Genomic DNA, 21,491 nt, shown 5'->3' on the forward strand with positions numbered 1-21,491 from the left:
GCTGCTCATGAGTGGTGTCAGCTCTGTCGCCATTGCCAGACTGAGGCATTGGGGGATCTATTTAGCCTGAGCTACAGATGTGTTTAGGCAAAACCCATGGGGTTTTCTGGTCTAAACTACGAGTGTGTCCACTACAAATGTGGACTGTATTTAACTTACTCTCATGACTTAGGTCACCAGGTGACTTTAATGCACTGTACCTTACCCAGCATTTGCAAAATGAGGAAAATCCTATTTCTCTACCCCTTCTGCACAACTTCTCTAATGTTCAGATAATGTTCAGATTAATTATGTTCTTCATGGAGGGAGGACATCACAGGAGCACAACAAATGCTTACAGAAGTATATATATCACATATTATTTCATTTTCCAAGGCAAATAAAGCATGGTAGGAAGTGCTTGTTCCCTCCCCCTATTTCACTTAATGTGGTAAAATAAAAAAAACATGAAAAAGTACTTCCCTCCAAAAAGGAGGGGAAAGAAGAGCAAACGTGGGTAGGTTTATGAAAGAAAGACATGATATTTTTCAGAGGGGTATTTTTCAGAGGGAAAATTTATGGCCTCCTACAGAAATGCCCATTTGGAGATGATGAACCTTAGCAGACATGCAATTTATAAAACCAGAATAATTAAGAACAATTTTTCAGTGAAAGGACAGTTGGTTCTAAGTATCCTGACTCTTAGAAATAGTTTCTTGCATATTATCATCCCTTGCTTCTTAGAATACTTTGCAAGTTAAGACATGTACTTCATGTCAAATATTTTGTGGAATTATAACCCAGCACATACTGAAAATAATAAAATTTTATGCCTCCAGAATTATTCACAACATGGAACTCCTGCTGCGAAAACTTGTTATAGATCAGAAATGTTCCACATCCTCTTTCTTTTGAATTATGTTCAAAGAGATGTTGAATTTTAATAGCGCTATGTGAAAGAGCTGAGTGAAATCTCACTGAAGCTGCTGGACAAAATCATCACCTTTCATTCAAGATAAATGTAAGAAACAAGCAAACTCTTTTATGAAGCCTGATAACTGAAATTACAGAAGTTATCATCAAAAACAAGAGAAACATGAAGTATATGGACCCGCGAGTTTCTCTAGAAACTGATATGCTTAATGCAGAGAGAGAGCATTAATCAAGGCAAGATGATTAATCCTGATAAGCAGCATAAATGTGTAAAAGGAATAAAGAAACCACCAGCACAGCTCAACAAACTAGCATTGTGATCCTGGTAGAAGAAAAGCTGAAAGAGAGGTTGGGGGTAAAACACTGGGTGAATGAGGTTTGGAAAATAGAAGTTATTGACTGTTATTTGATTCTGCCTTTGTTCAAGGAAATAAAACTCAGTTCTTTCTTTGTAAATAAAATGGAACTCTATCAAAGCAAAACCCTGTCCTGAGGATGAGTTTTCTTTCCAGCTGAGAAGAAAACAACCCACAGACCTGACAAATTGTTTAACCACTCAGGTAAAAATGGATTAATACCATGTGAGAACAGTCTTCCAGTTTTTGAGAAAGGGAATTGTGAGGTGGAATTCCCACTGAACAAGAATAGAATCAATGAAGGATGCATTTCTCAGAAATAGTAATTGGTAAAAGATGAAAACAAGACCAGATAAAATTAAAAGAAGACTTAAATCAGCTGGAGGCTTTTCAAAATTAATTAAAGTAGTGGCTGGAAAATTTCCAGAGTGGTCCAAGAGATGACAAGCGGGTAGAGATGAAATCTCTGCTTGAGCCGCAAACACAGAGCATCCAGACAGATTAAGAAGCCCCGTGGCAAAACAGATCAATGAGATGACTGACAACACAACTCCTGCAGGCTAGAAAGTTTTCAAAGAAATAGGTAAGCCAGGAAAGTTGGAACTAACTTGGCACTTGCTGACTTAGAGAATCTATGCCAAGAATCTAAGGAGCTGGAGAAGTAAACCAGAGGGACACAGATAACTGTGGAGGTTTTTTGCCATTAGAAGAGTCAGTATAAGACTATTTCCTTTTTATCATTATTTTTCTTACAACACATACAAATTCAAACACCATTTGAAAATAACCAATACCCAGGCATTTGGACCATCTCCAGCTCAAACACTGTGCCTTTGAAAGAAAAACTTCTCTCAAGCTGATCTCTCAGGTCAGCTTGGAAACCCAAATGAATAGAAAGTTTTAAAGAAAATTTTGAGACTGATGGCCAACTCTAGTGGCTCAAGTTAAATGGTACTGAAGAATGATACCTGCTCTTCTCCACCCTACCAAAAAGACTTATCTTCCAAGAAGTGGTCACGAGTGAGATCAGTGGAGCTGGTGCCTCTCAATCCCATAGTGGTAGTAGGCTTGGATCACACAGAATTCACAGAATCAGCAGGTTGGAAGAGACCTTAAAGATCTTCAAGTCCAACCCAGCCCTAACACCTCAACAAAACCACAGCATTGAATGCCACATCCAGGCTTTTTATAAACACACCCAGGGATGGTGACTCCACCACATCTCTAGGCAAACCATTCCAGTAATTTATAATCCTTTCTGTAAAAAACTTTTTCCTAATATCCAATCTATATTTCTCTTGGTGCAGCTTAAGATCTTGCCTGTACTAAGAATGCTGAACTACATGAGGTTGGACCAAGCACCATCAATGTTGTATGAAAAAGCTCTGCCTAGTATGAGAAAGCAAAGGCACTGAGCTAACCATGATCTTTGCTTGGATCTGGGCAACTTGAATACAGTAAATGGGAATTTGTTTGCTAAGTGTCTAACAGCACTTGCACTAAAATACTGGGCACTGGATCAACATAACAGGTTTTAGAGGGGCCTGTCAGTAAAACTAGAAAAAAAGATTGCCCAAAACTAAATTATCTGTTTGGTAAAACCTACAAAGTATTGTGACATTCCACAAATCCATTCATAGCAGGCCAGACTGCTTCCTACTGTAGAGGTAGTCACTGACTGGTGGCAGAATATAATGAAAGCTTAAGAGAAAGCTAGTTTAGAAACTATATCTGGAATAAGAGCATGAAATGCAGACAATCAGCAGAGATCAGAAGCAGTTTGGATTTCATTGTGGGTATCAGCTGTCTTGTGAATGCCAAGAAAGTTGCCTTACATTTGCAAGTAAAACAAATGCTCTGTGGAGAAGAGTTTTCTAGAAGTCAGCTTGAAAAGCCTTCAGGAATGGAAACAATTACAACAGGTTCTTGCTGGGGCAACCTTTCAGCCAAGACACAATGCAGTGGCTGATGCCCACTGTGCACTCTGACTGTTGGGAATCTCAGCAGCCAAATCTCTGCAAAAATAGGAAGCAATACATCCAGTAAATATTGCCATGAAGGTGATGTCAAGCTCCAAGAGTTTCTGATGGACTTGCTAAAGCATGACATTGTGCATTTAGACAAGGAACAGCAGAACAGTCCCAGATCTCTCTGGAGTCAGTTGCTCTTCTCACTATCAGTCAGAAAACTGCTTCACTGAGCACAAAAAGGGAAAAACAGCAATGCAACTCTGCAACAGCTGGCATTAAGTGGAGGAGGGAGAGGGAGGAGAACCACTGAGAAGATGTATCAGGGATGAATAATTGAATCATTAAACAATCCCTGGTGGCAGCATCATGGAAGCACCATAAACTACAGAAAACTGTACTCAAGTAAATATCAACTGATTGTGCCCTGACAGCAGTTAAGATTATTTTCCACAGCAAGTTTAGATTTCCTATGCTTTACATTAAAATAGGCACAATTAGGTGAAAATAGAAATTAACTTTTCTCCCGCAACTGGGCATAAACTGCAAAACCTTCAAGCCATGGCTTTTGACTTGTACACTGGATCTTCATTTCTGTGGTCGTGGATGCAGTGTTCGGCAAGGAGCTCCTCTCTCTTGGCCTGTTTATTATATCTGGTTGATACCCTGGGCTGTGTAAAAGGTTTGGAACAAGAACTGGCACACTGAATTGAGATCAGCAGGAAGTTTAAGAAAAGTGGGTCATGGACCAAACCAGGACACTGGCACAGGTAGATTGTTATGTTGAAGTGACAGACATCATCAAAACAAATGTCAAAAAACACCTTTTCTATGGAACCTAACAGAAGAAATAGTAAAAGAGCATCACACCAGAAATGCACACAACCATGCTCAAACCAAAGCTAAACCATGGCTCCCAAACATCTTTTGAGAAGATGTTTACAGCAAATCTGGTGGGGAGCTGGAGTGAACTTCCACTGATGGAACACTGGAAGAGAAATAGCAAAAAGAGCAGAAGGAAAGTGAAGACTCTTCCACACAACATAAAATGAGGAAAGAAAGTAAAGAAAGAGATTTTTTAAGTATGAAGTAGAATGAAGAAGATTGCACCACAGAACAAAGAAACAAAGTTGTAGTCTCTGTGACCATGCAAACAGGGTGCCTAACTTCAAACTGATGTGGGAGAAGAACAAAAGATATCCTTCATTCTATGCTTGAATTAATTCTGATTTCTGCAAGGCTTACTCAAAGTGGGCTTCTTAAATGCCATATTTAAAAATGAGAACTTATATTCTTCAACGTGTAAAGGGGAATTTTCCAGTCAAAGTACACACAATGTAGATGTACAAATATGAAAAAAATAATTAAAAACCTATGCCATAAAAATCATAAAATGTAATTAAAGAAGAGCTAACATACTATTTGATTTTGCATATGTAACTAAAAAAATACATTTTCAAGTATTATGCCTGCTAGAATGAACCCATGTGCCAAGCAAAAAAGATCAGTCTTCTCAATTCTAGCTAATTACCAAACAATGAGGACAAAAATCACAAGCTCCTTGAAAATTTAAGCCAGACCAAAAGCTCACCTGACTTCAAGAAGAAAGCATTTGCTCTGCCCTTCTAGAAAACAGTCCCAAAATATCTTGGACTGAGCACTTCAATATCCACGCACCCAAAATTCAACAACTTTTTTGACAATGTCCTGATTACTCATCAGAAAAATTGTGACATGAAAAGAGTCTTCAATAGGGATCAGTTAATAATTTCTAAGGATAGGTCAAGTGATGCAGATGAAGAGCTGATTTCAACAGATGCAAGCTCCTAAAATACAATGACACTTCTGAAATTGTCACACAGACAGTCCCTTATCTTCAGAACAAAAACTTCTAAATTCATAATGCAAAACAAAAAATAAAAGCATATGTTCCTGTTGATAATAAGCCCCAGCTGGCCTCCTCCCCAGGCAGCTTCTGTAAACTTTCAGACACAGTTCTGTACTTCCAAAGGAATATCTAACACTTGTATCCATCACACCATCACACACATCTACCCTGACAGTGTGTGTTGGTCCAAACCTGAGAGCTGCACCAGCACTGAAACACCTGCATGTAAAGTAAAATCCTAATTGTGCCTCAAGAACTGCTCCATTTAGCCCCAGTCCTGCAAAGAATTCTGCCCCTGCTTAAATTTATGCAGCTGGGTCCTAACTGCCTGTGGCAGGGGAAATGCATAAGGATTGAGGCATATTGGAGAACTGGGACATGTGTGGAATAGATTTCAATGGAAAATTCATGGCACTTGGTGTTAGGTCCTTTCTGATCTCAAAAATGACAATGAATTCTGGCTACACTCTTCAGGCCTTCTGAAAATCACTGAATCCCTGGCAGTAATTTAGTTACAGAGACCAGGCACTAAAATATGAATACTTTGCCCAGAGGTTCTCAGTATAATTCTCAGATAAACCATTCCTTAGCAGGGCTTGTATTACATATAAATGTCTTGAATATCCATGTACTAGACTTTAAAAAGGCATTTGAATTGAGGTTATTCCACCTGCAGTGACTCAAGCACAACATACTTTTACACAAATTACATTTCAAGAAGCACAGGAAAACTTGTGACATAAATTCAGTTTTCAAAAAGATCTTTAACTTACCTGCCAGAAGTCAGCAACAGTAGCAGGGAGAGGGCCCTGGGTGGCAATATATGCAGGGTTTCGGGGGTCATGGTCCATCTGGAATAAGGAAGAAGAACACAGACTGGATTTATTTAAAGGAAATCCCTTGTAGTTTTAGAGACAGAAAGTATGTGAGGGCAGAATAAGGGACTTCCTGAAGGACTGTCATGTCCCTCCACCCTTTATTGGCAAGCAAAGTGTTTTATTTCTATTTGTAAGCTCAGAGAATTTTCCCCCAAAAGACTGATGACACCAGAGGTGATGAGCAATGTCCCATGTCCTCAACATGCAGAGAAAGATCATTTATGGTGGCTGACAAAGGCATTTATTTGAGATCAGTACTTGTGGTTTCATAGCAACCTAGGAGCCTTTTGAAACATTTTTCTACACTGAATGTTAAGAATGCTCCACACATCTAAATATGTTCTCCATTTCCACCATGCCAGTCAAGGGCACATGTAACTAAAAACCAGCAAAAATGGGGAACAAATTCAGTTTCTGGCTTTTTTCTGGTTAGCTGATTTATCTAAATGCATGGATTTGGCCTCAATGGAGGAAGTTCTGCTTAAAGACCTTAATTATTACATTTAATTCAAGGAGCAGAAAATTCACTGAGCAGAAAAAATAAAGAATCTAAGAAACAAAGCCATCAGGAGTAAATAGGATTAGTGTGTTACAATGAATGTTTTCGAACTGATGGGTGGTTTTCTTGGTTCTAAATCTTAGGACCCATTCTGCTGAAAAAGAAGATCTGCTGATAGGATTAAAAAACAAACAAACTCATTCTAACCCTGAACTGGGCAGGACAAAACTTTGAACATAAAGAAAAGAGACCCATTTCAGCTCTGAGATGTGTGGGTGTGACTCGGTGACACTGAAGTCGGTGAGAGTTAACTTATACCCATGTAGCTGAAGGCAGAATTTGTCTCAATACACAGTTCTGTCCTATAAGTAAAGATCTGAATAAGAATGAATGTGAGTCACATTTGCATTAACAGGCATCTCCTGAATTTATTCATAGCCTATCAAAATCTTCAGTGATGGTACATGTCAGCGTAAAAAAGGCACCTCATAATTATGTGCAACATAAAAGAGGGAAGAACCATAAAAGAACAGATGTAAGTTATTCTAACAGAACAACAATATGATGAATGTTGCAAAAAGGAAGAGAACACTTTTATGTTTCTAATTTTCTGATGTATAATTAAGCTGGACTTAATATTAAAATTCTCCATGACAACACAACACAGGTAAAAGTCACTGAATCAATTTAGACTAAAAGCTTACTTATGATTCACCACCCATAGTTACACAAAAAACTTGACCAGGATGTCTATAAGCGCATCATTTTATTCCAAGTTTCATTGGGATGCTTCTCTTATCAGCCAGTAAACCTTCCCAACAAGCAACTGCTCACAAGAAATTTCAACCTTACTTTCTTTGCCTTTTGAAAAAAGCAATTCTGATAGCAGGACATTTACTGTTGTGGGTATTTTGAGACCAAGGAAAACTAGCTTTCTTCAAAAATCAGTATTAACAAAAAAGCCCTTAGGAAACATTTCAAAAGGAGCAACTTTTTTTTGGTTTCGTTTTGCTTTGTTTTGTAAGAATTGAGATACTGAACTGAACACAGCTGAAAACAACAGCAAATGTGATCAAGCAAAGTCAAGCTTAAAAGCAGAGGTTTTTTTTATTCTCCATTACAGTTGAAATGATTTCTTGTTGCTGTTTGTTTTTCTTTCTTTTTTTTTTTTTTTTTTTTTTGCATCCCAAAGATCTACAAGATTTAAATTTGTGGTGAAATGATTTCCTATGCTGGAACTAAAAATCTTAACTTAGAAAAACTGACCTACACCAAGGAGGATGTGCTACTCTCAGTGGAAATTTTTGTGGGCTGCATCCACTCAAAAATGATGTCATTTCTCCACAGGCTAGAGCTTTGCTTGGAAATGTAACCAACAGTAAATACACCAAACTTTAGAAAAAATATAATTCACTTTGAATTCTTCTAAATGATTTTTTTTTCTTATGTAGATATGCCAGAAAACAAAGGCAGAAGAAATCAAGGATGATGCAAATAGTGCTGTCATGGAGGAAATACATCTCAACATTCAGCTGATAAATCAGGAATAGGCCAATCTTGGCATTTCAGCATTAATCAACCTCTGTCACAAAGGTGCTGTTGGAACGTGGCAAACATTACAATAAGCACAGAGTGGTGAAGTATATCAGCAGTTTAACAATAATTCAAAAGACAATTACAATTATTACATTCCAAGCACATTGTGTTGCACAAAAAACAATTATGAGCAGAAACTCTTCTTGCTTGGAGCAAATAGAAAATGGCAGAAAATGCTATCACACTATTAAATGATCTTTAACTGAACAAAAATAAGAACAAAGTTTAAACTAATTAAATGAAATTCCTGGTTTCATCAATTTTGTATTACATGCACTGTTTAAAAGACCATGTATTTCAAGAAAAGTGTGAAAAATCCCTAGTCTGGTCACATTCAATTTAATATGAGTAGGTGATGGCAAGGGACAGTTCGTGAATGTTTTTGCTTTGTTCTTTACTATTCTCTCAAGGTCAGCAAGACCACCAAGGGCATCTTAATCTATCAAAGTTAACAGAAGTTTGAATAAAGAAATAAAGTCAGTAATGGGTTTTAAACTAACTAATCAAGGATCCAGTAAAAGACTTTTTTTTTAATGTCAGTAGTCATTATCTTCTTTCAAGGATCCCTCAGATTTCTCACTCCATGAAAATAAAATAGAAAATGTATTCTCCAGAGAAGAATGGAGAACTCCAGACTCCATACAATCAAGCATTAAAACAAAAATTGATTGTTTGCTAACATTTTACATCAGAACAACCTTCAGAAATCACCCTAATAGTAATTGTTCAAAAAGAACATGATTTTTCCCTCTATTTCCCCATCAAAGCACCAAGTTCACAAGGCTTACATCAGAATGGGATCGAACAGCCATTGTTGGAAAGAAAAACCTACAATTATTGCAGCTGTTCTACTATGGTGGAATTCTCATTTTCTGCTGCAGTACAGCAAAGGCAAGTCTGGTGATAATGTTTCAATCTATTTTTCCATGATTTTATATTAGGGGTCAAGGATTTCTATAATGGGCCATGCAATTGATTGTACTGATTTGCATCACTACCAGTATCAAAAGCAAAAGAAAAGAAAAATGAGGAGCACTGAGATTTCTTCTTGAAAAAGAAAAACTAGAGAAAACTTTAGTGGCACAACTTTTGTTTTCCTACAGGGTTTTGTAGTATAAGCTGACTTATAGTACCCTAAAGTAGGAAAATATATGAAGAACATTATCACAACTGGTTGCATCTTGGTAACATCAGACAAGGATTCCACCTTTGCTTTACTGCAGAATAAAAGCTGTTTTTTCCCCTCAAGAATTCTATTATCCAGCTGTCTTATTCTAAGACTTTGCAAGAATTCCCTGAAGAATGCTGAGTTTTGTTGAGTTTGTGATAGAGATTGTGCTGCTGCACGATTTCACTGATAATGCTGATGAAATACAGAAAAGTCAATACATTGTGGAAGTAAATCCTTGAGAGTGGTACATGTAGATTCTTGTTAAGCAGTCTTGTAAAACTGCAAATTGAAGTAAAAGCGCCAATAGGCATCAATGGCCATTTTGAAATTTCATGTAAATGATAATACTGATGAATTCCTTCCCTTTACCTTCCCTTTCAGCTTGTCAGATCTTCAATTTCCACAGAGAAGGATGCTGGGTGAGATGTGGTCTCAGTCACACCATATTTACCATATTTACCTTCACTTAAAACCTCTGAGTCCATCTGATATATTCCTAAATCATGAGATCAGAATGAAATCCAGTGTAGACCAAATACAACAGACAGGAAGTTGAAATCTGATTAACACCTTAAAAATTTGTATGGATTCAAGCTTCTGTGTGGTTTCCAGACTTGATGTGTTTACAACACCAAGAAAATCTACTTCCATACATATATTTATTACACAAAATATAGACAGTCTTCAAAGAAGAAGTGTATTTGTTTTTGCAAAAGAAAGCATATCCAGCAAATGCAGATGAACTTTGTAATCATTCACCTCAGCATTAAAATTAAAAAGGTAGACTAGTCCTCATCTTCATGTTTGAATTAAAATTTAAAACAATTTTTTAAATCCTTCCTTTTAAGCCCCTAATGGAATGAAAGAAGCAAATCTGGTTGCCTATGCCATTATGAATTTCAGAGTCTATTCTTGCTGATGAAATTTGTATGCTGTATTTGAACAAACTGTCATGCTAATGACATTCCTCAGTCTGGTGTCTTCAATAATAAGCAAACTGAGTTTTTAAATGTAGTTGATGGGATTTTTTCCCTCTCAGACACCCTATGAGGAAAAACAGAATTTCCCATTTACTTTCATGACCTCTGATTTAAAAGCAAAGATTGCACATTATTTACTACTGGATGATTTTCCTGAAATTTAATGAGGACTAAGTACAAATATGACAGAAGTAATTATCACAGTTTTATTCTGCACAGTCAGGGTCTCCTTGTGCTGTAATTGCAAGCCTTTCATTCAGCTGCCGATACCAGAGTTATTATCATAGTACTTTATGTTATTTCAGAGAGGAGGGAAACAGATTTCTACCTCACTTTTACCCTGCAAATTTATCCCAAGGACTCATTTTGCCTGGCCTCATGCTACAGCTAAATAAAAGACATATGGGAAGAATTTGGACTAAATCTTTCCTGATTCTCTTCACCCAGCTGCAGTGGGGCCACCAATATAACCCCAGTTTTCACATCCTACTGTGAAGTATTGAGGTATTGAGGGGGGGCAGCATTTTTTCAAAGGAAGAAACATGTGGGCAGGTGGCCAGCTCATTGTCTAGCACGGGGATTTTTTTTACGGTGTGCTGCTGCACTCATTTAGACTTCAGTGAAGGTTGAGTGAGCCCCAGCTGGAGACTGGACCACTGACCCAGAAGCTGGAGATACCCAGCAACACGTATGGCACTGGCAGCCTCCCTCTCTGAAGCTCAAAGAGAATTACTTTATTTTCCACTCTTCCTGCACCAGACAGCTCCCACACACAGGGAGGAAAAAGCCTCTTGCAGTCAGTTCATCCTGTACTGATCCTGTGCTATCAATGCCCATCTCACAACACTGCTCACTCCTCACCCAGGCTCTGCAAGGAGCAAATGCACCAGGAGCATCACTGTATTGACAGGATAATTAGTGAGGTTATTTAAGTTGAAAGAGTCTGAAGGAAAGAAATGGTAGGATTTTTGCAAGAGTGAGTGAAAGCAGTTGTGCCGATACTCCACATCCACTGTGTGCTCTCACAGACGCTCACTAAATGTGTGCCTGCTACCAGGAAAGATCCCGAGTAAACAGCAGCAGAAATAGCACAAATGTCCAACTTAGGCTTCACTGGCTCTATAAACATAGCAAATATTGCAGAATCAAGTGCCCAATTCAATATTGCAGTAACCATTTGAAGTGGGGAGAACAGAAACTAAATATCTCTGCCACTTCTATAATAAACCTCATTGTACCGAAACTACACCAGATTAACAAATATGTTAACACTAATCTGAAGATATTTAATTTGGCTCAAAATTCAGCAGTTTGCAGGGAATCCTTCCAGACCATGGGCTTGCAAAGCAGGGATTTCCTCCTATCAGCCCCCCACTTTATCACCCCCAGGAAACACATTTTGACCTATTGCTTTCAAAACAGCAAATTGACTACTGGCTTAGTGGAACAAACTCACGTAACTAACTGGAGCATCTCTTTCCTTGGAATAGCAGGTCTACACAAATGTCAGTTGTGGCACTCTCCTCACACTAGGGTCTCTATCCTACCAGAAAGAAGAGGAACTTGAAATTTTTTCTTGGCAGTTTTTCTTGGCTACGCAAGTTACTGGGCACTAATCCCAATCTAATGAAACACTTGTGAGCCCACTTATTTCTGGACATAGAAGTATTTCTGTAAGAGATACAAAGGCAGCCATAAGAATTTTTGGTTCATCAGTGTGACTTGTTGTATTGAACAGAACTCTTGAGTCTGGGAAAGCAACAAAAAAATAAATATGGTTCTAACCCTGCAGAAGGACCCTTATTAACAGCTGGATGGAAAGGCAAGATTACAACCCTTTGTAAAAACACAAGAGCTAAAGCTGTGGGAGCAGGGACCCTGTGCTTGCATGAGCCTTGGGAATCCTGAGAGAGCAAGCCTCTTCCCAGTTTTGTTAGTGGGATATCTTAGTCCTGTTTCTTCACTTACAACACTACTAAATCTAATACTTTACTCTTCAGTGTTATTAAAGAAACAGTTACACTATAATCCAAAACTACAACTGCGACAGACATATACACACATGCAAGAATCTACCCCCCTCTCCAGCTGAAATTGTGTACTAAAATAGTTAAACTGTGTCTACACAGACTTTTGGGCAGGTTGCAGAAGCCCAGTTTTTCAGTAAATACCCAGCAGTTGTACTGGTGTCAACACTGAACTCGCCTTAGCACTGTCTACAGATGCTGTAATTCCACTTTGCTAGCACGTTGTTGCCATGTGAGTTACAACCAAGCTCCTACAAGAATACAATATCTCACTTCCAGTTATCACCTCCCACTCCCGTCCTTCCCACAAAATCTCTCAGTTTCTACTATCAGATGAAGGGTTGACCAAACATAACTCACCAGCTGGGTCCTGAAGACACAGGCAGAGCACTGAGGCCCTGGAGCTGGACCTCTGTGTGCGATTTTACAAGCAGGATGGATATTCCTTGGAACATGACCTACTGTGATCCCCAGATCCTGCTACCCAACAGAGCTTGGTCTAGTCAGAGACACACCTAAAAACAGCCTAAAAGCTCCAATCTGTGCCTATCTACCCTTGTCCTCTGAAATGGAACTGGCAATCCCTCAACATGCAGGTGCTTTGGTTTCCCCTCTAACCTAAGGCAAAGACAAAAATATCCCAAAGGTGTTTTTTGGCTTCTGTGTGTTTTTTGACTCTTTGAATAAAGTGCTTTTATGTGTTGAAGGAAATGAAGCTTTGAACTCTGCTGAAACAAAGATCAGGGAACACTTTTTATGTAGCTGTTGGGTTTTTTTAAAAGAAAAAAGTATTGTCAACAACATGGGAAGGATGCAGCCTGTAATTTCATGCTGTTGCAAATTGTCAGCTGCCTTGCCCACACAAAGTCATTTAACTGGGGGAGTGATACTCCCCAGGAAAATGAGCCAGTAATGGCAAATACAGCCCACTGCAGTGAGATCTTATTCTCCATCCTAAGCTCTTTCTCACAGTTGCCCTATAATAACTTTTTGGTGGCTAATTAATGTGAATAAGAACTGTGAGAAAAAGTGACTGCCATACCAGCAGTCCCACAAGGTCAAGGACACAGTGTCTTTTCTCCCCTTCACTTGGAGATCCTGACACTTCCTTGAGATGCTATGACAGGGCAATGCCACTGGAATGACTGTACCTGTTCAGTGTCTGCAAATAGAGATCTTTTCTCCCTATCACCTTTCATGGACAAGAAAAGGATTCACATTCAGCTCACACAGTCATGGGGACATGGCAGCTGGGCAACCCTGGAGCATCTGGACCCAAAACCAGGACTGACCTACTTTGCAGTTGGAATTAATGTACAGGGGCTAGGGGATCCTGTTCTTGCTTTCCAAACAGAAAGCTCCTGGAAGAACAAAGAGAGCTACAGAACCACCTGACTGTGCTTCACTAGGGTCAACAGAATAAGAAAGTAAGAGGAAATGTCACTTCCTAATGCAGAAGAAGCTCAAAAGTCTGTGGAACTCAGCCCTCCATGCCTACAGAAACCTTTCCTCCTACTGTAGCTGGCAGGACAATGCAAAAAAGAACAAGCTATTTTTTCCTCTCAGGAGAAGGAAAAGCTCTAGTAAAATAAAGCATTGAATTTTATAATCTGTAAATTAATAAAATCTAATATCAAGTACAGAAAACTGACAGCATTACAAGGTGGAATGAGGGTTATCTAGTGACTTTTTCTTAGTAAATAAACATCAAGGGTATTGCATGCATATACATTTCTCTTCAGTTTAAAGGACAGGCTGAAGCACCAGTGTTCTGAGGTTCTCATAACCTGAGATTAGCAGTGAGGTCCCTGGAGTGACCCTATTTTGACAACAAGGAATGACAAGGATCAACTGTTTGGAATACTTCTCATAGGTTACCATACTTACAATGGGACTGGCGTTGATGTAGTCTGAATTGTCATGGCTACTTTCACCCTTCAGACATATCCTGGAATGGTCATCTGCAAAGGACAAAACAAGAGAAGTTTCTATACCAGTATTCCACCCATTTTATGTTAGACAATTCAGAGTCACATTAATGTGCTTTCCAAGACAGGAAGATAGCAAAAAGGATATTTCCTTCTGACTCCCAACTTAGCCATAGGGTTGATACAGCCACAGCACCACAGCCTGACTCAGGCATGAAAAAATGGGATATTCCACAAGCTCAGTATCATAAAACCTGTCTTCATGTGATGCTCTCTGGTGTGCTACAACCTCTCATAAGAAAAAAAGAGAATCTCTTCTGTTCAGGAAGTTTAAGATTTAAACTAGGCAAACCACTAAAATTAGTAAGACCCCCCAGTATTATAACAAACACTCCTGAGCTTGCCAGGTCATGGAAGAAGGAAGCTAATGGGACTTTGTCCACCTGGCTTCTCTAAAATATGAGCAGCAAGGACATGGAAGTACAGCTGACAGCTGGACAGTAAATTAATCTGTCCTGGTCAAAGACCAGTGCTGTGTGGTGTTCCACTAGTGATGTGGGGAGACAATCTGACTTGGAGATGACCATGGAAGAGACAAAATGCCAACAATTTGACTTAAAGTACAACTGGAGCACACAGAAACATCTTACACTTCAGACACCAGTAAAGAAAACAGCAGCTCTGGACATAGGAGACTCACTCCTGTTGTTTGCCCATGTTCACAATTACTTTATCACTTTTTAACTTGTAATTTTACTGGTGCTAGCTCAATTATATTTAAAGCTGGTATGCCCCAAACTCTAGTCTTTTTAGTCTTTTTTTTTTAATTATTTCTATATCAGAACACATATAATGGATGGGTTTTATTTGTCTGTACTCAGGCAGAGACAATGCAGATATCTGCATCTCTTCCCATCATCCAGACTCGCTTTCTGTTATGAGAAAAGAAATATTTCTATGTGATGAATCATTTCATCCTGATTTAGCTGTCACAAACAGGCCAAATTGTGTTCAAGAAATGCCATTTCTTTCCACTGACTAAAGAAAGAAAGCCCAGACCCAGCTGAGATAATTTTAGAGATGTCTAAGTCTACATATGAATCCCAAACAACTTGTACCTGATATATAACCAGCACAATTTATACTCCTCAGGAAACGTACCCTGCACAGTATATGGTAGAAACAGGTTGTGGAACTGTCCTTTCTAACCCTCTACAGCTGGACACAGACAATGATGTTTTGAGAGGACTGAGGATCTTTCCACTGATTTTTCAAATAGACAAAGTAAGAGCACATTGTCTGGTGGCCTGAGACACCACTCAACACCAGGATTCCAGGTTGGCTGTTAAGTACCAATCATTATTTTCATCATGAGGAATAAGAAATGAATTATCAAACATTCTAAGGACCATACAGGAAGGTAGAGACAGAGAGTTTGGGCTCTGCTTAGGCTTATTTAACAGCAATGCCATGGCAGTTCAGTAGATGAGCAAGACAAAGGGATGTTTGTAAGAGTGTTGTTTATAGTCACTCAATCTCACCCAACAGCATCAGCAATCTTCTCCTGGAATAAGATTAGTGATGAACAAGTCATGTCAAATAACTGAAGAGATATTCTTTACTATTCACATAAAATTCCTTTCCCTGCTAAGGTTTGAGGATGAAGAAGAGAAGAAAGGGAACACACCCATGAACATTATTCATTTCCACCTCACTTTGGCACCATTGCACAAAAAAATCCAAAACATCAATATGAACCTCTGACACTGAGATCTTGGGCTACCTGATATTTTTTATAGGAGGCTTTGCAACGAGCAATGTCACAGAGTGCTTGAAGAATTGCAGCTCTGAAGCCTTCTGGCTTTGCAGGAGGAACACAGGTTACATGCAATAAATGTGGTGTCATAAACCTTAAGCTAAGCAAGCACTCAGGATAAGCCCTGTTCATTGAATAGCAAAAGTGTTTGAACTAATCACCAAAGGAAACGTGTGAAATGTTTTCAGAGGGATGAAGGAGAGAGAGCAGACAGTGATTCATCAGTACTTAGCAAACAGATGTCAGGGTGACTCTCCAATAAGAGTCAGGTGTGAGATCAGTAACTAATAGATCTTTTTTTTTTTTTTTAAACACAGAGTTTTATCCAGACCCTCTGATTTAGTGTGCTATGTCATTATCTTGCAGTCTTGGAGGGTTTATTAGAGGGCAAAACACGTCAAGGCTTAGTGAAAAGGTGTTGAGACTTTGTATTTGCTCTTAGAAAAAGGAAGTGTGCAAAAAAGGTTGGACATGTTTTTCTGCATATATCAGGAGTTTGCACCCATGTGTGCTTCAGTTGTAGCATCAAACATTCATATTGACAATGAACAGATTGTGCTTGTCTATGCCTGTTATCACCTCAAAGCTTCTAGGAACTGGCATAATAGTTCTTCTGAAACAGGCAGGGGAAGAAGAAAAGAAAAAAGAAACCAAAAGAATACCGTGGACACCAGATTGTTATGTTAACAGTGAGCAACTATGGGGAAAATGCTGAATGTACAGCATTTTGTTTTTGGCAAACTGCATATTGATTAGGTGAGAAGAAGGAAATGCCGGAAATACAAGGAAGGAAGGTATGTCAGAAAAGGAAGATACACAAGATCAATCTAAATAACGAGAAGGAAAGATGAATGAAGAAATAGGAGAGGAGAGGGGTGGTAATAAGGAAGTGAGAGAAAAGACAAACAAATGCTGTTACTAGCTACTGCAATCTGGCCAAGCTACAGCATCATTTTAAGTATCTACAATAGCTGCTGCTGAATGCTGAGCTGCTTTGTATTTGCTATTGCTTCAGCCAAGCTACAGCTGAAAGAAAAGCAAAATGTACAGACGGATACATGTGACAGAGGGAGGCTTCCTAAATAAAAAGGTTAATATTAACCTGTAGCTTCAGAGAAACACAGCACAATGTTGGATTTTATATACATGTACAATATAAATCATAAAATATAGAGGACAGAGCATCAAGGACATGATATAAGCAAACACACATGAGTTTGCAGTATGTAAATCTCATTTACAGACTGTAAAAGCTACATTTTAGTGTCTACACATAGATATATTCATGTGAATTGCTTAATGGAGCTTGATATAGGTTGTTAAACTAGAACATGGACTGTTTGAGAAACTGTAGGGTAGATGAGACATTGCACAAGGAAAACAGACAGGACACAAGACCCCAAGACTTTTACCCTATTAGACCAGCATCTGAAGCTCACACAGGATAAACAGTGGCATCTCAAAGCTATTAATTTCACTATAAACCAAATACCAGCTGCAGCCATTGCACAGCTCTCCTGATGTCCCTGCACTGATTGGGTCCTCACTGGCTCTATCAAGGGCTTTGACACCTGGCTCACATGGAGACACTTAAATTCAGGCATCCTGATCTACAATCTCTCAGACTCATGCCCAGAAACTTGGTTTCAATGCCTCAATGTAGGTTTCCACTGATATTTGAGAGTCCTAAAGACGCTTGGTTAGCAGGCAGGAGGGTCACAAGTCTCCCACAGAGCTGGTGTTACACCTACTAGCTCTGCCTGGGTACCTTGAGTACTTTGGGCATCTCAAACAACACTGGATTCCTGTGCTTAAATGACTTAGTCAAGCACAAAATGCCATTACTATCTGAATTATTATCTGAATAATTATTATTTATTATTATTGACCAATACTACAGTAGTATGTCATCTCAATCTTTTACTTCTCTCACAGTGGCCCTGCAATTTAATGAAGATTATTTTTGTTGTTAGATGGAGATTGAAAGCTTGTAAAAATAAGACTTACATTCTCCCTCTGCCTTTTGCTTCCTTTTTATCAGATACTTCTGAAGAAATAGAACCAACAAATATAAGGTTGAAAAAGAAGGAAATATGGGCAAATTTGGGTTGTCTCAATCTGGGCATCACAGAATAAGGCAAATCTTACAGCAATCAACCTGGCACATCCTGCCTGGATCATAATTTTCTTCCTTCTAGATTTAGACTGATTTTTGGGGTTTTTTAAATACAAAGCACTACACAGGACTCCACTCAATTAAGGAAGTGAACTACTGAGAAATGAAATTGGTGCAGCCTGAAGACTATGAAGAACCATAATCTGCTGATTATCATTATTTTGTTCATAGATGATCGGCAGAAAATGGAACTTTTCTTTGCTCTGAACTTCCTTTATTTCAGAGCACTATTTGCACATGCATTCATAATATGGATAATGTACACAACCCTCTGCTCAGGTGTTCCCATCTCTGGTGCACAATCCCAGGCTGTGCCCTTAAGGCAAACAAGGCTCAAATCGGGGTGCATGTTCTGCCCCTAAATGCTTTGCTCTCCTTTAGAGGAAAGGCAAAGCACAGAGATAACCAGGTTGCTTAAATATACGCCACATCCCATGGATATGGTGGACAGCTTTTGATAGATGTTCACAGCAAAAAGTTGTTTTCCAAATGTTTAAAATACCTGTATATATTAATGGTGTACATAAATAAAAACATACAGTATTGACTCTGTTGAGATGGGTTCACTTTTCAGTGATGCAAAAAGAGAAAAAAAAATTGGAAAGCTTTTTTGGATCTGCTCATGTATTCATAAAAAAAATAGGCATCACTAAATTATAGAACTAAATATAAACACCGTGTGTCCTAAATTATAGCAATCTGCTTCTTGATTGGATAAAAGGATGCAGTTTTGTTAATCTAGAAGGTCCAGGTAACTTGAATTGTTAGCGTTTTTTAACTAGCAATTAATTAAGTGCAGTGTCAAGGTGTTCTGCTATCAAGTATTTTAGAAGTTTGTATAGAAAATAGGAAAGTTAGGCACAAGAATAAACTATGATAAAATAGTGATAATAACTAGATCAGTTATATAATCACTAAAAATAATATTGTATTGGTTCAGAAAGAAAAACACAAAGCAAATACAACATATTAAAGCTTATTTGAAGCCTTTCTAAGAGGAAATCTTCTATGTGAATTGGCAATCTTGTTCTACCTTGTCAAGGTGATTATGAATATGAAAGGGGTGAGGAAACACTAACAAGGCATTACTTGCTCTGTGAGAATACACTGAATATAACATAACAGCTCTGCAGAATATCAAAAGCATATCAGGTTTGCTTCTTCACACATTATGAAGAAAATCTATGGCTTTTTTGCTATAGTTTTAATGTCTAAACACAGTTTAAAAAAATGGGCAAACTGGGCCCTCTCATCTCAGTCTAATCTTAGAGTCTAAAATAACCAACACCTTATCAAAATTTAATATTGTTTAAACTCTATGCCATACTTTCCACTCATCAACAAAGTAGTAAGTAATTTAAACATATATAATATGACAGCTGTTTACCAGTGCACAGTAACCTCAGAAAGAGAAGGCAGGTAACTTTGTGCAATTCAGTCAAAAAGGAAAATTCCCAGTGCACTAATATTTGTAATAGAAGTTTCCACATTGAGGAAACAAAGCACATTTATCATTTTACCCTTTTAAATGTACTAAAACACTTATAGTTAAAACTTCAGATAAATTGCAGTCACCCTGTCCATGTCCAAATACCTTCACCAAATCACTTCAATGGCATAACAACGTGCCATGAAAGAAGCAATGGCTGAGAAACAAAGCCTGGTCAGGGTGGCTGACACATCCAGGAGGTACAATATGATGAAAAGAGAGAGACTAGCTGTCACCATCCCTAAGAGTATTTAAAAGACTTGTACATGTGGTATTCAGAGATGTGGTTTGGTGGTGACCTGGCAGTGCTGGGTTAATGACTCAGTGATGATCTCAGATGTCTTTCCCAACCCAAATGATTCTATGACACCTAAGTTAAAAATCTCTGCTCTTTAGCACTGTCACAGCCATGATACGTCTGGATTTGGAGGTAGAAAAGTCTAGTCTGAAGGTTTCTATCTTACAGCTCATTGAATCATGAAGACAGAGTTTCTACATCAGTCAAATAACCAGCACCAATTTCTGGCAACATCCATAGCTCCCATGCTGTCTCTGTGGCAGCAACCAAAACCAGTCTAGCTTAATTTATGAGCAGGAACTTGAAATATCTTAAGATGGTCTGACTGTAAGTCCATATTGATGGAACACTTTAAACAGGAAGATTAACTTGGATCAATACATATTTTCATGGAAAATTTTCACTGCCTATCGTGTCAGTTAAGTGCTGTTTTTTTTCAGGATGTAAAAGAGCACAGGAGGCTTGCACCACTTCAACTTTTGTGGTGACTTCTTTAGAACTTCTTCACAAGCCTGATCCCAAGCCACATGAAAGTCAGCAAACTGCTGCTGCTGCCCCAAAAGGCTTTTGACCAGCACTATATTTACTCAGGAGAATTAATACTGCTAAGTTGCTGTAATCCTCTCCTGAGTGGAAAAGTATTGCAGAAAGAGCCACTACATAAACAAAAGAGACAAACCCCGCTGAAGCAAATATGCAGGGACTGATGGGCTCAGTTAAATTACCATATCCTTCCAAAGAATCTTCACTCTAAATCTGGCTATGACATTTACTTAACGTGTTACCTGTCATTTCTCCATCCCTAAAGGAGGAATACTACTTACTCAAGACTCTTTTAGGGAAAATTAATGTTTTTGGGCACCTTAAAAATTAAACCAGCTATATATGTTTGCCAAGCTATCCAGCTGGATTGTGGGCACGCTGATTGAGAGCATTTTGGTTGCTGTGGACTGTGTATATATTCTCAGTTATATTCTCAGTTTCATTTTTGTTTCATTGGTTGCCTAATGAAATATGTGTCCATACATTACCAATGTAATCTATGAGATATATATATTTTATATATATATATATATGTATGTTTGCATAACAAAATTATGTTACTTTTATTTCAAGCTCAAAAGGCGGCTGCTTACAGGAAAGAGCAGATTTTGGGAATATAAACATCGGTTCCTTTTTTTATAATTATTTTTATTTTTGTGTGTTTAGAGAAGCCTTGCAGAGAGAAGCCAGTTAGCAAGTTTATCCACTGAAGCCTAAAGGAGCTCCTTCAGTACAGCTGAGTATTTGATAAACAGATTATCTGGCTCTGCCTACAGACTGCTGGTGTTACTGCTGGATGGACAAGAGACCAACTTGTCTTGGTCAGAAGGAGAAGAGACTTCTACTGAATAGCTACAGATGCCACTCTTGTACAGACAGTATATTCCAGCACTGACAATCACTCTGTCTATGGAATTTGGTGAGACAGCACAGCTGCAGCAGCAGTGTTATGTGGCACAGTTGTGTA

At 38.5% G+C, this 21,491-nt stretch overlaps 1 protein-coding gene across 1 annotated transcript in view; it reads right to left on the bottom strand.

Annotated features, from left to right (window-relative positions):
* The window catches only part of PTPRN2 (protein tyrosine phosphatase receptor type N2), a 638,409-nt gene that overhangs the window by 40,634 nt on the left and 576,284 nt on the right, over window positions 1-21,491 (bottom strand). The window contains exons 16-17 of the mRNA XM_058038495.1: window positions 14,162-14,235; window positions 5,897-5,974 (exon numbers count right to left, since the gene is read on the bottom strand). Of these exons, the coding sequence (XP_057894478.1) occupies window positions 5,897-5,974; window positions 14,162-14,235 (152 nt within the window). The remainder of the gene's footprint in view (window positions 1-5,896; window positions 5,975-14,161; window positions 14,236-21,491) is intronic.

Source organism: Melospiza georgiana, chromosome 1 (assembly GCF_028018845.1).
Source record: "Melospiza georgiana isolate bMelGeo1 chromosome 1, bMelGeo1.pri, whole genome shotgun sequence".
Lineage (NCBI taxonomy): Eukaryota > Metazoa > Chordata > Aves > Passeriformes > Passerellidae > Melospiza > Melospiza georgiana.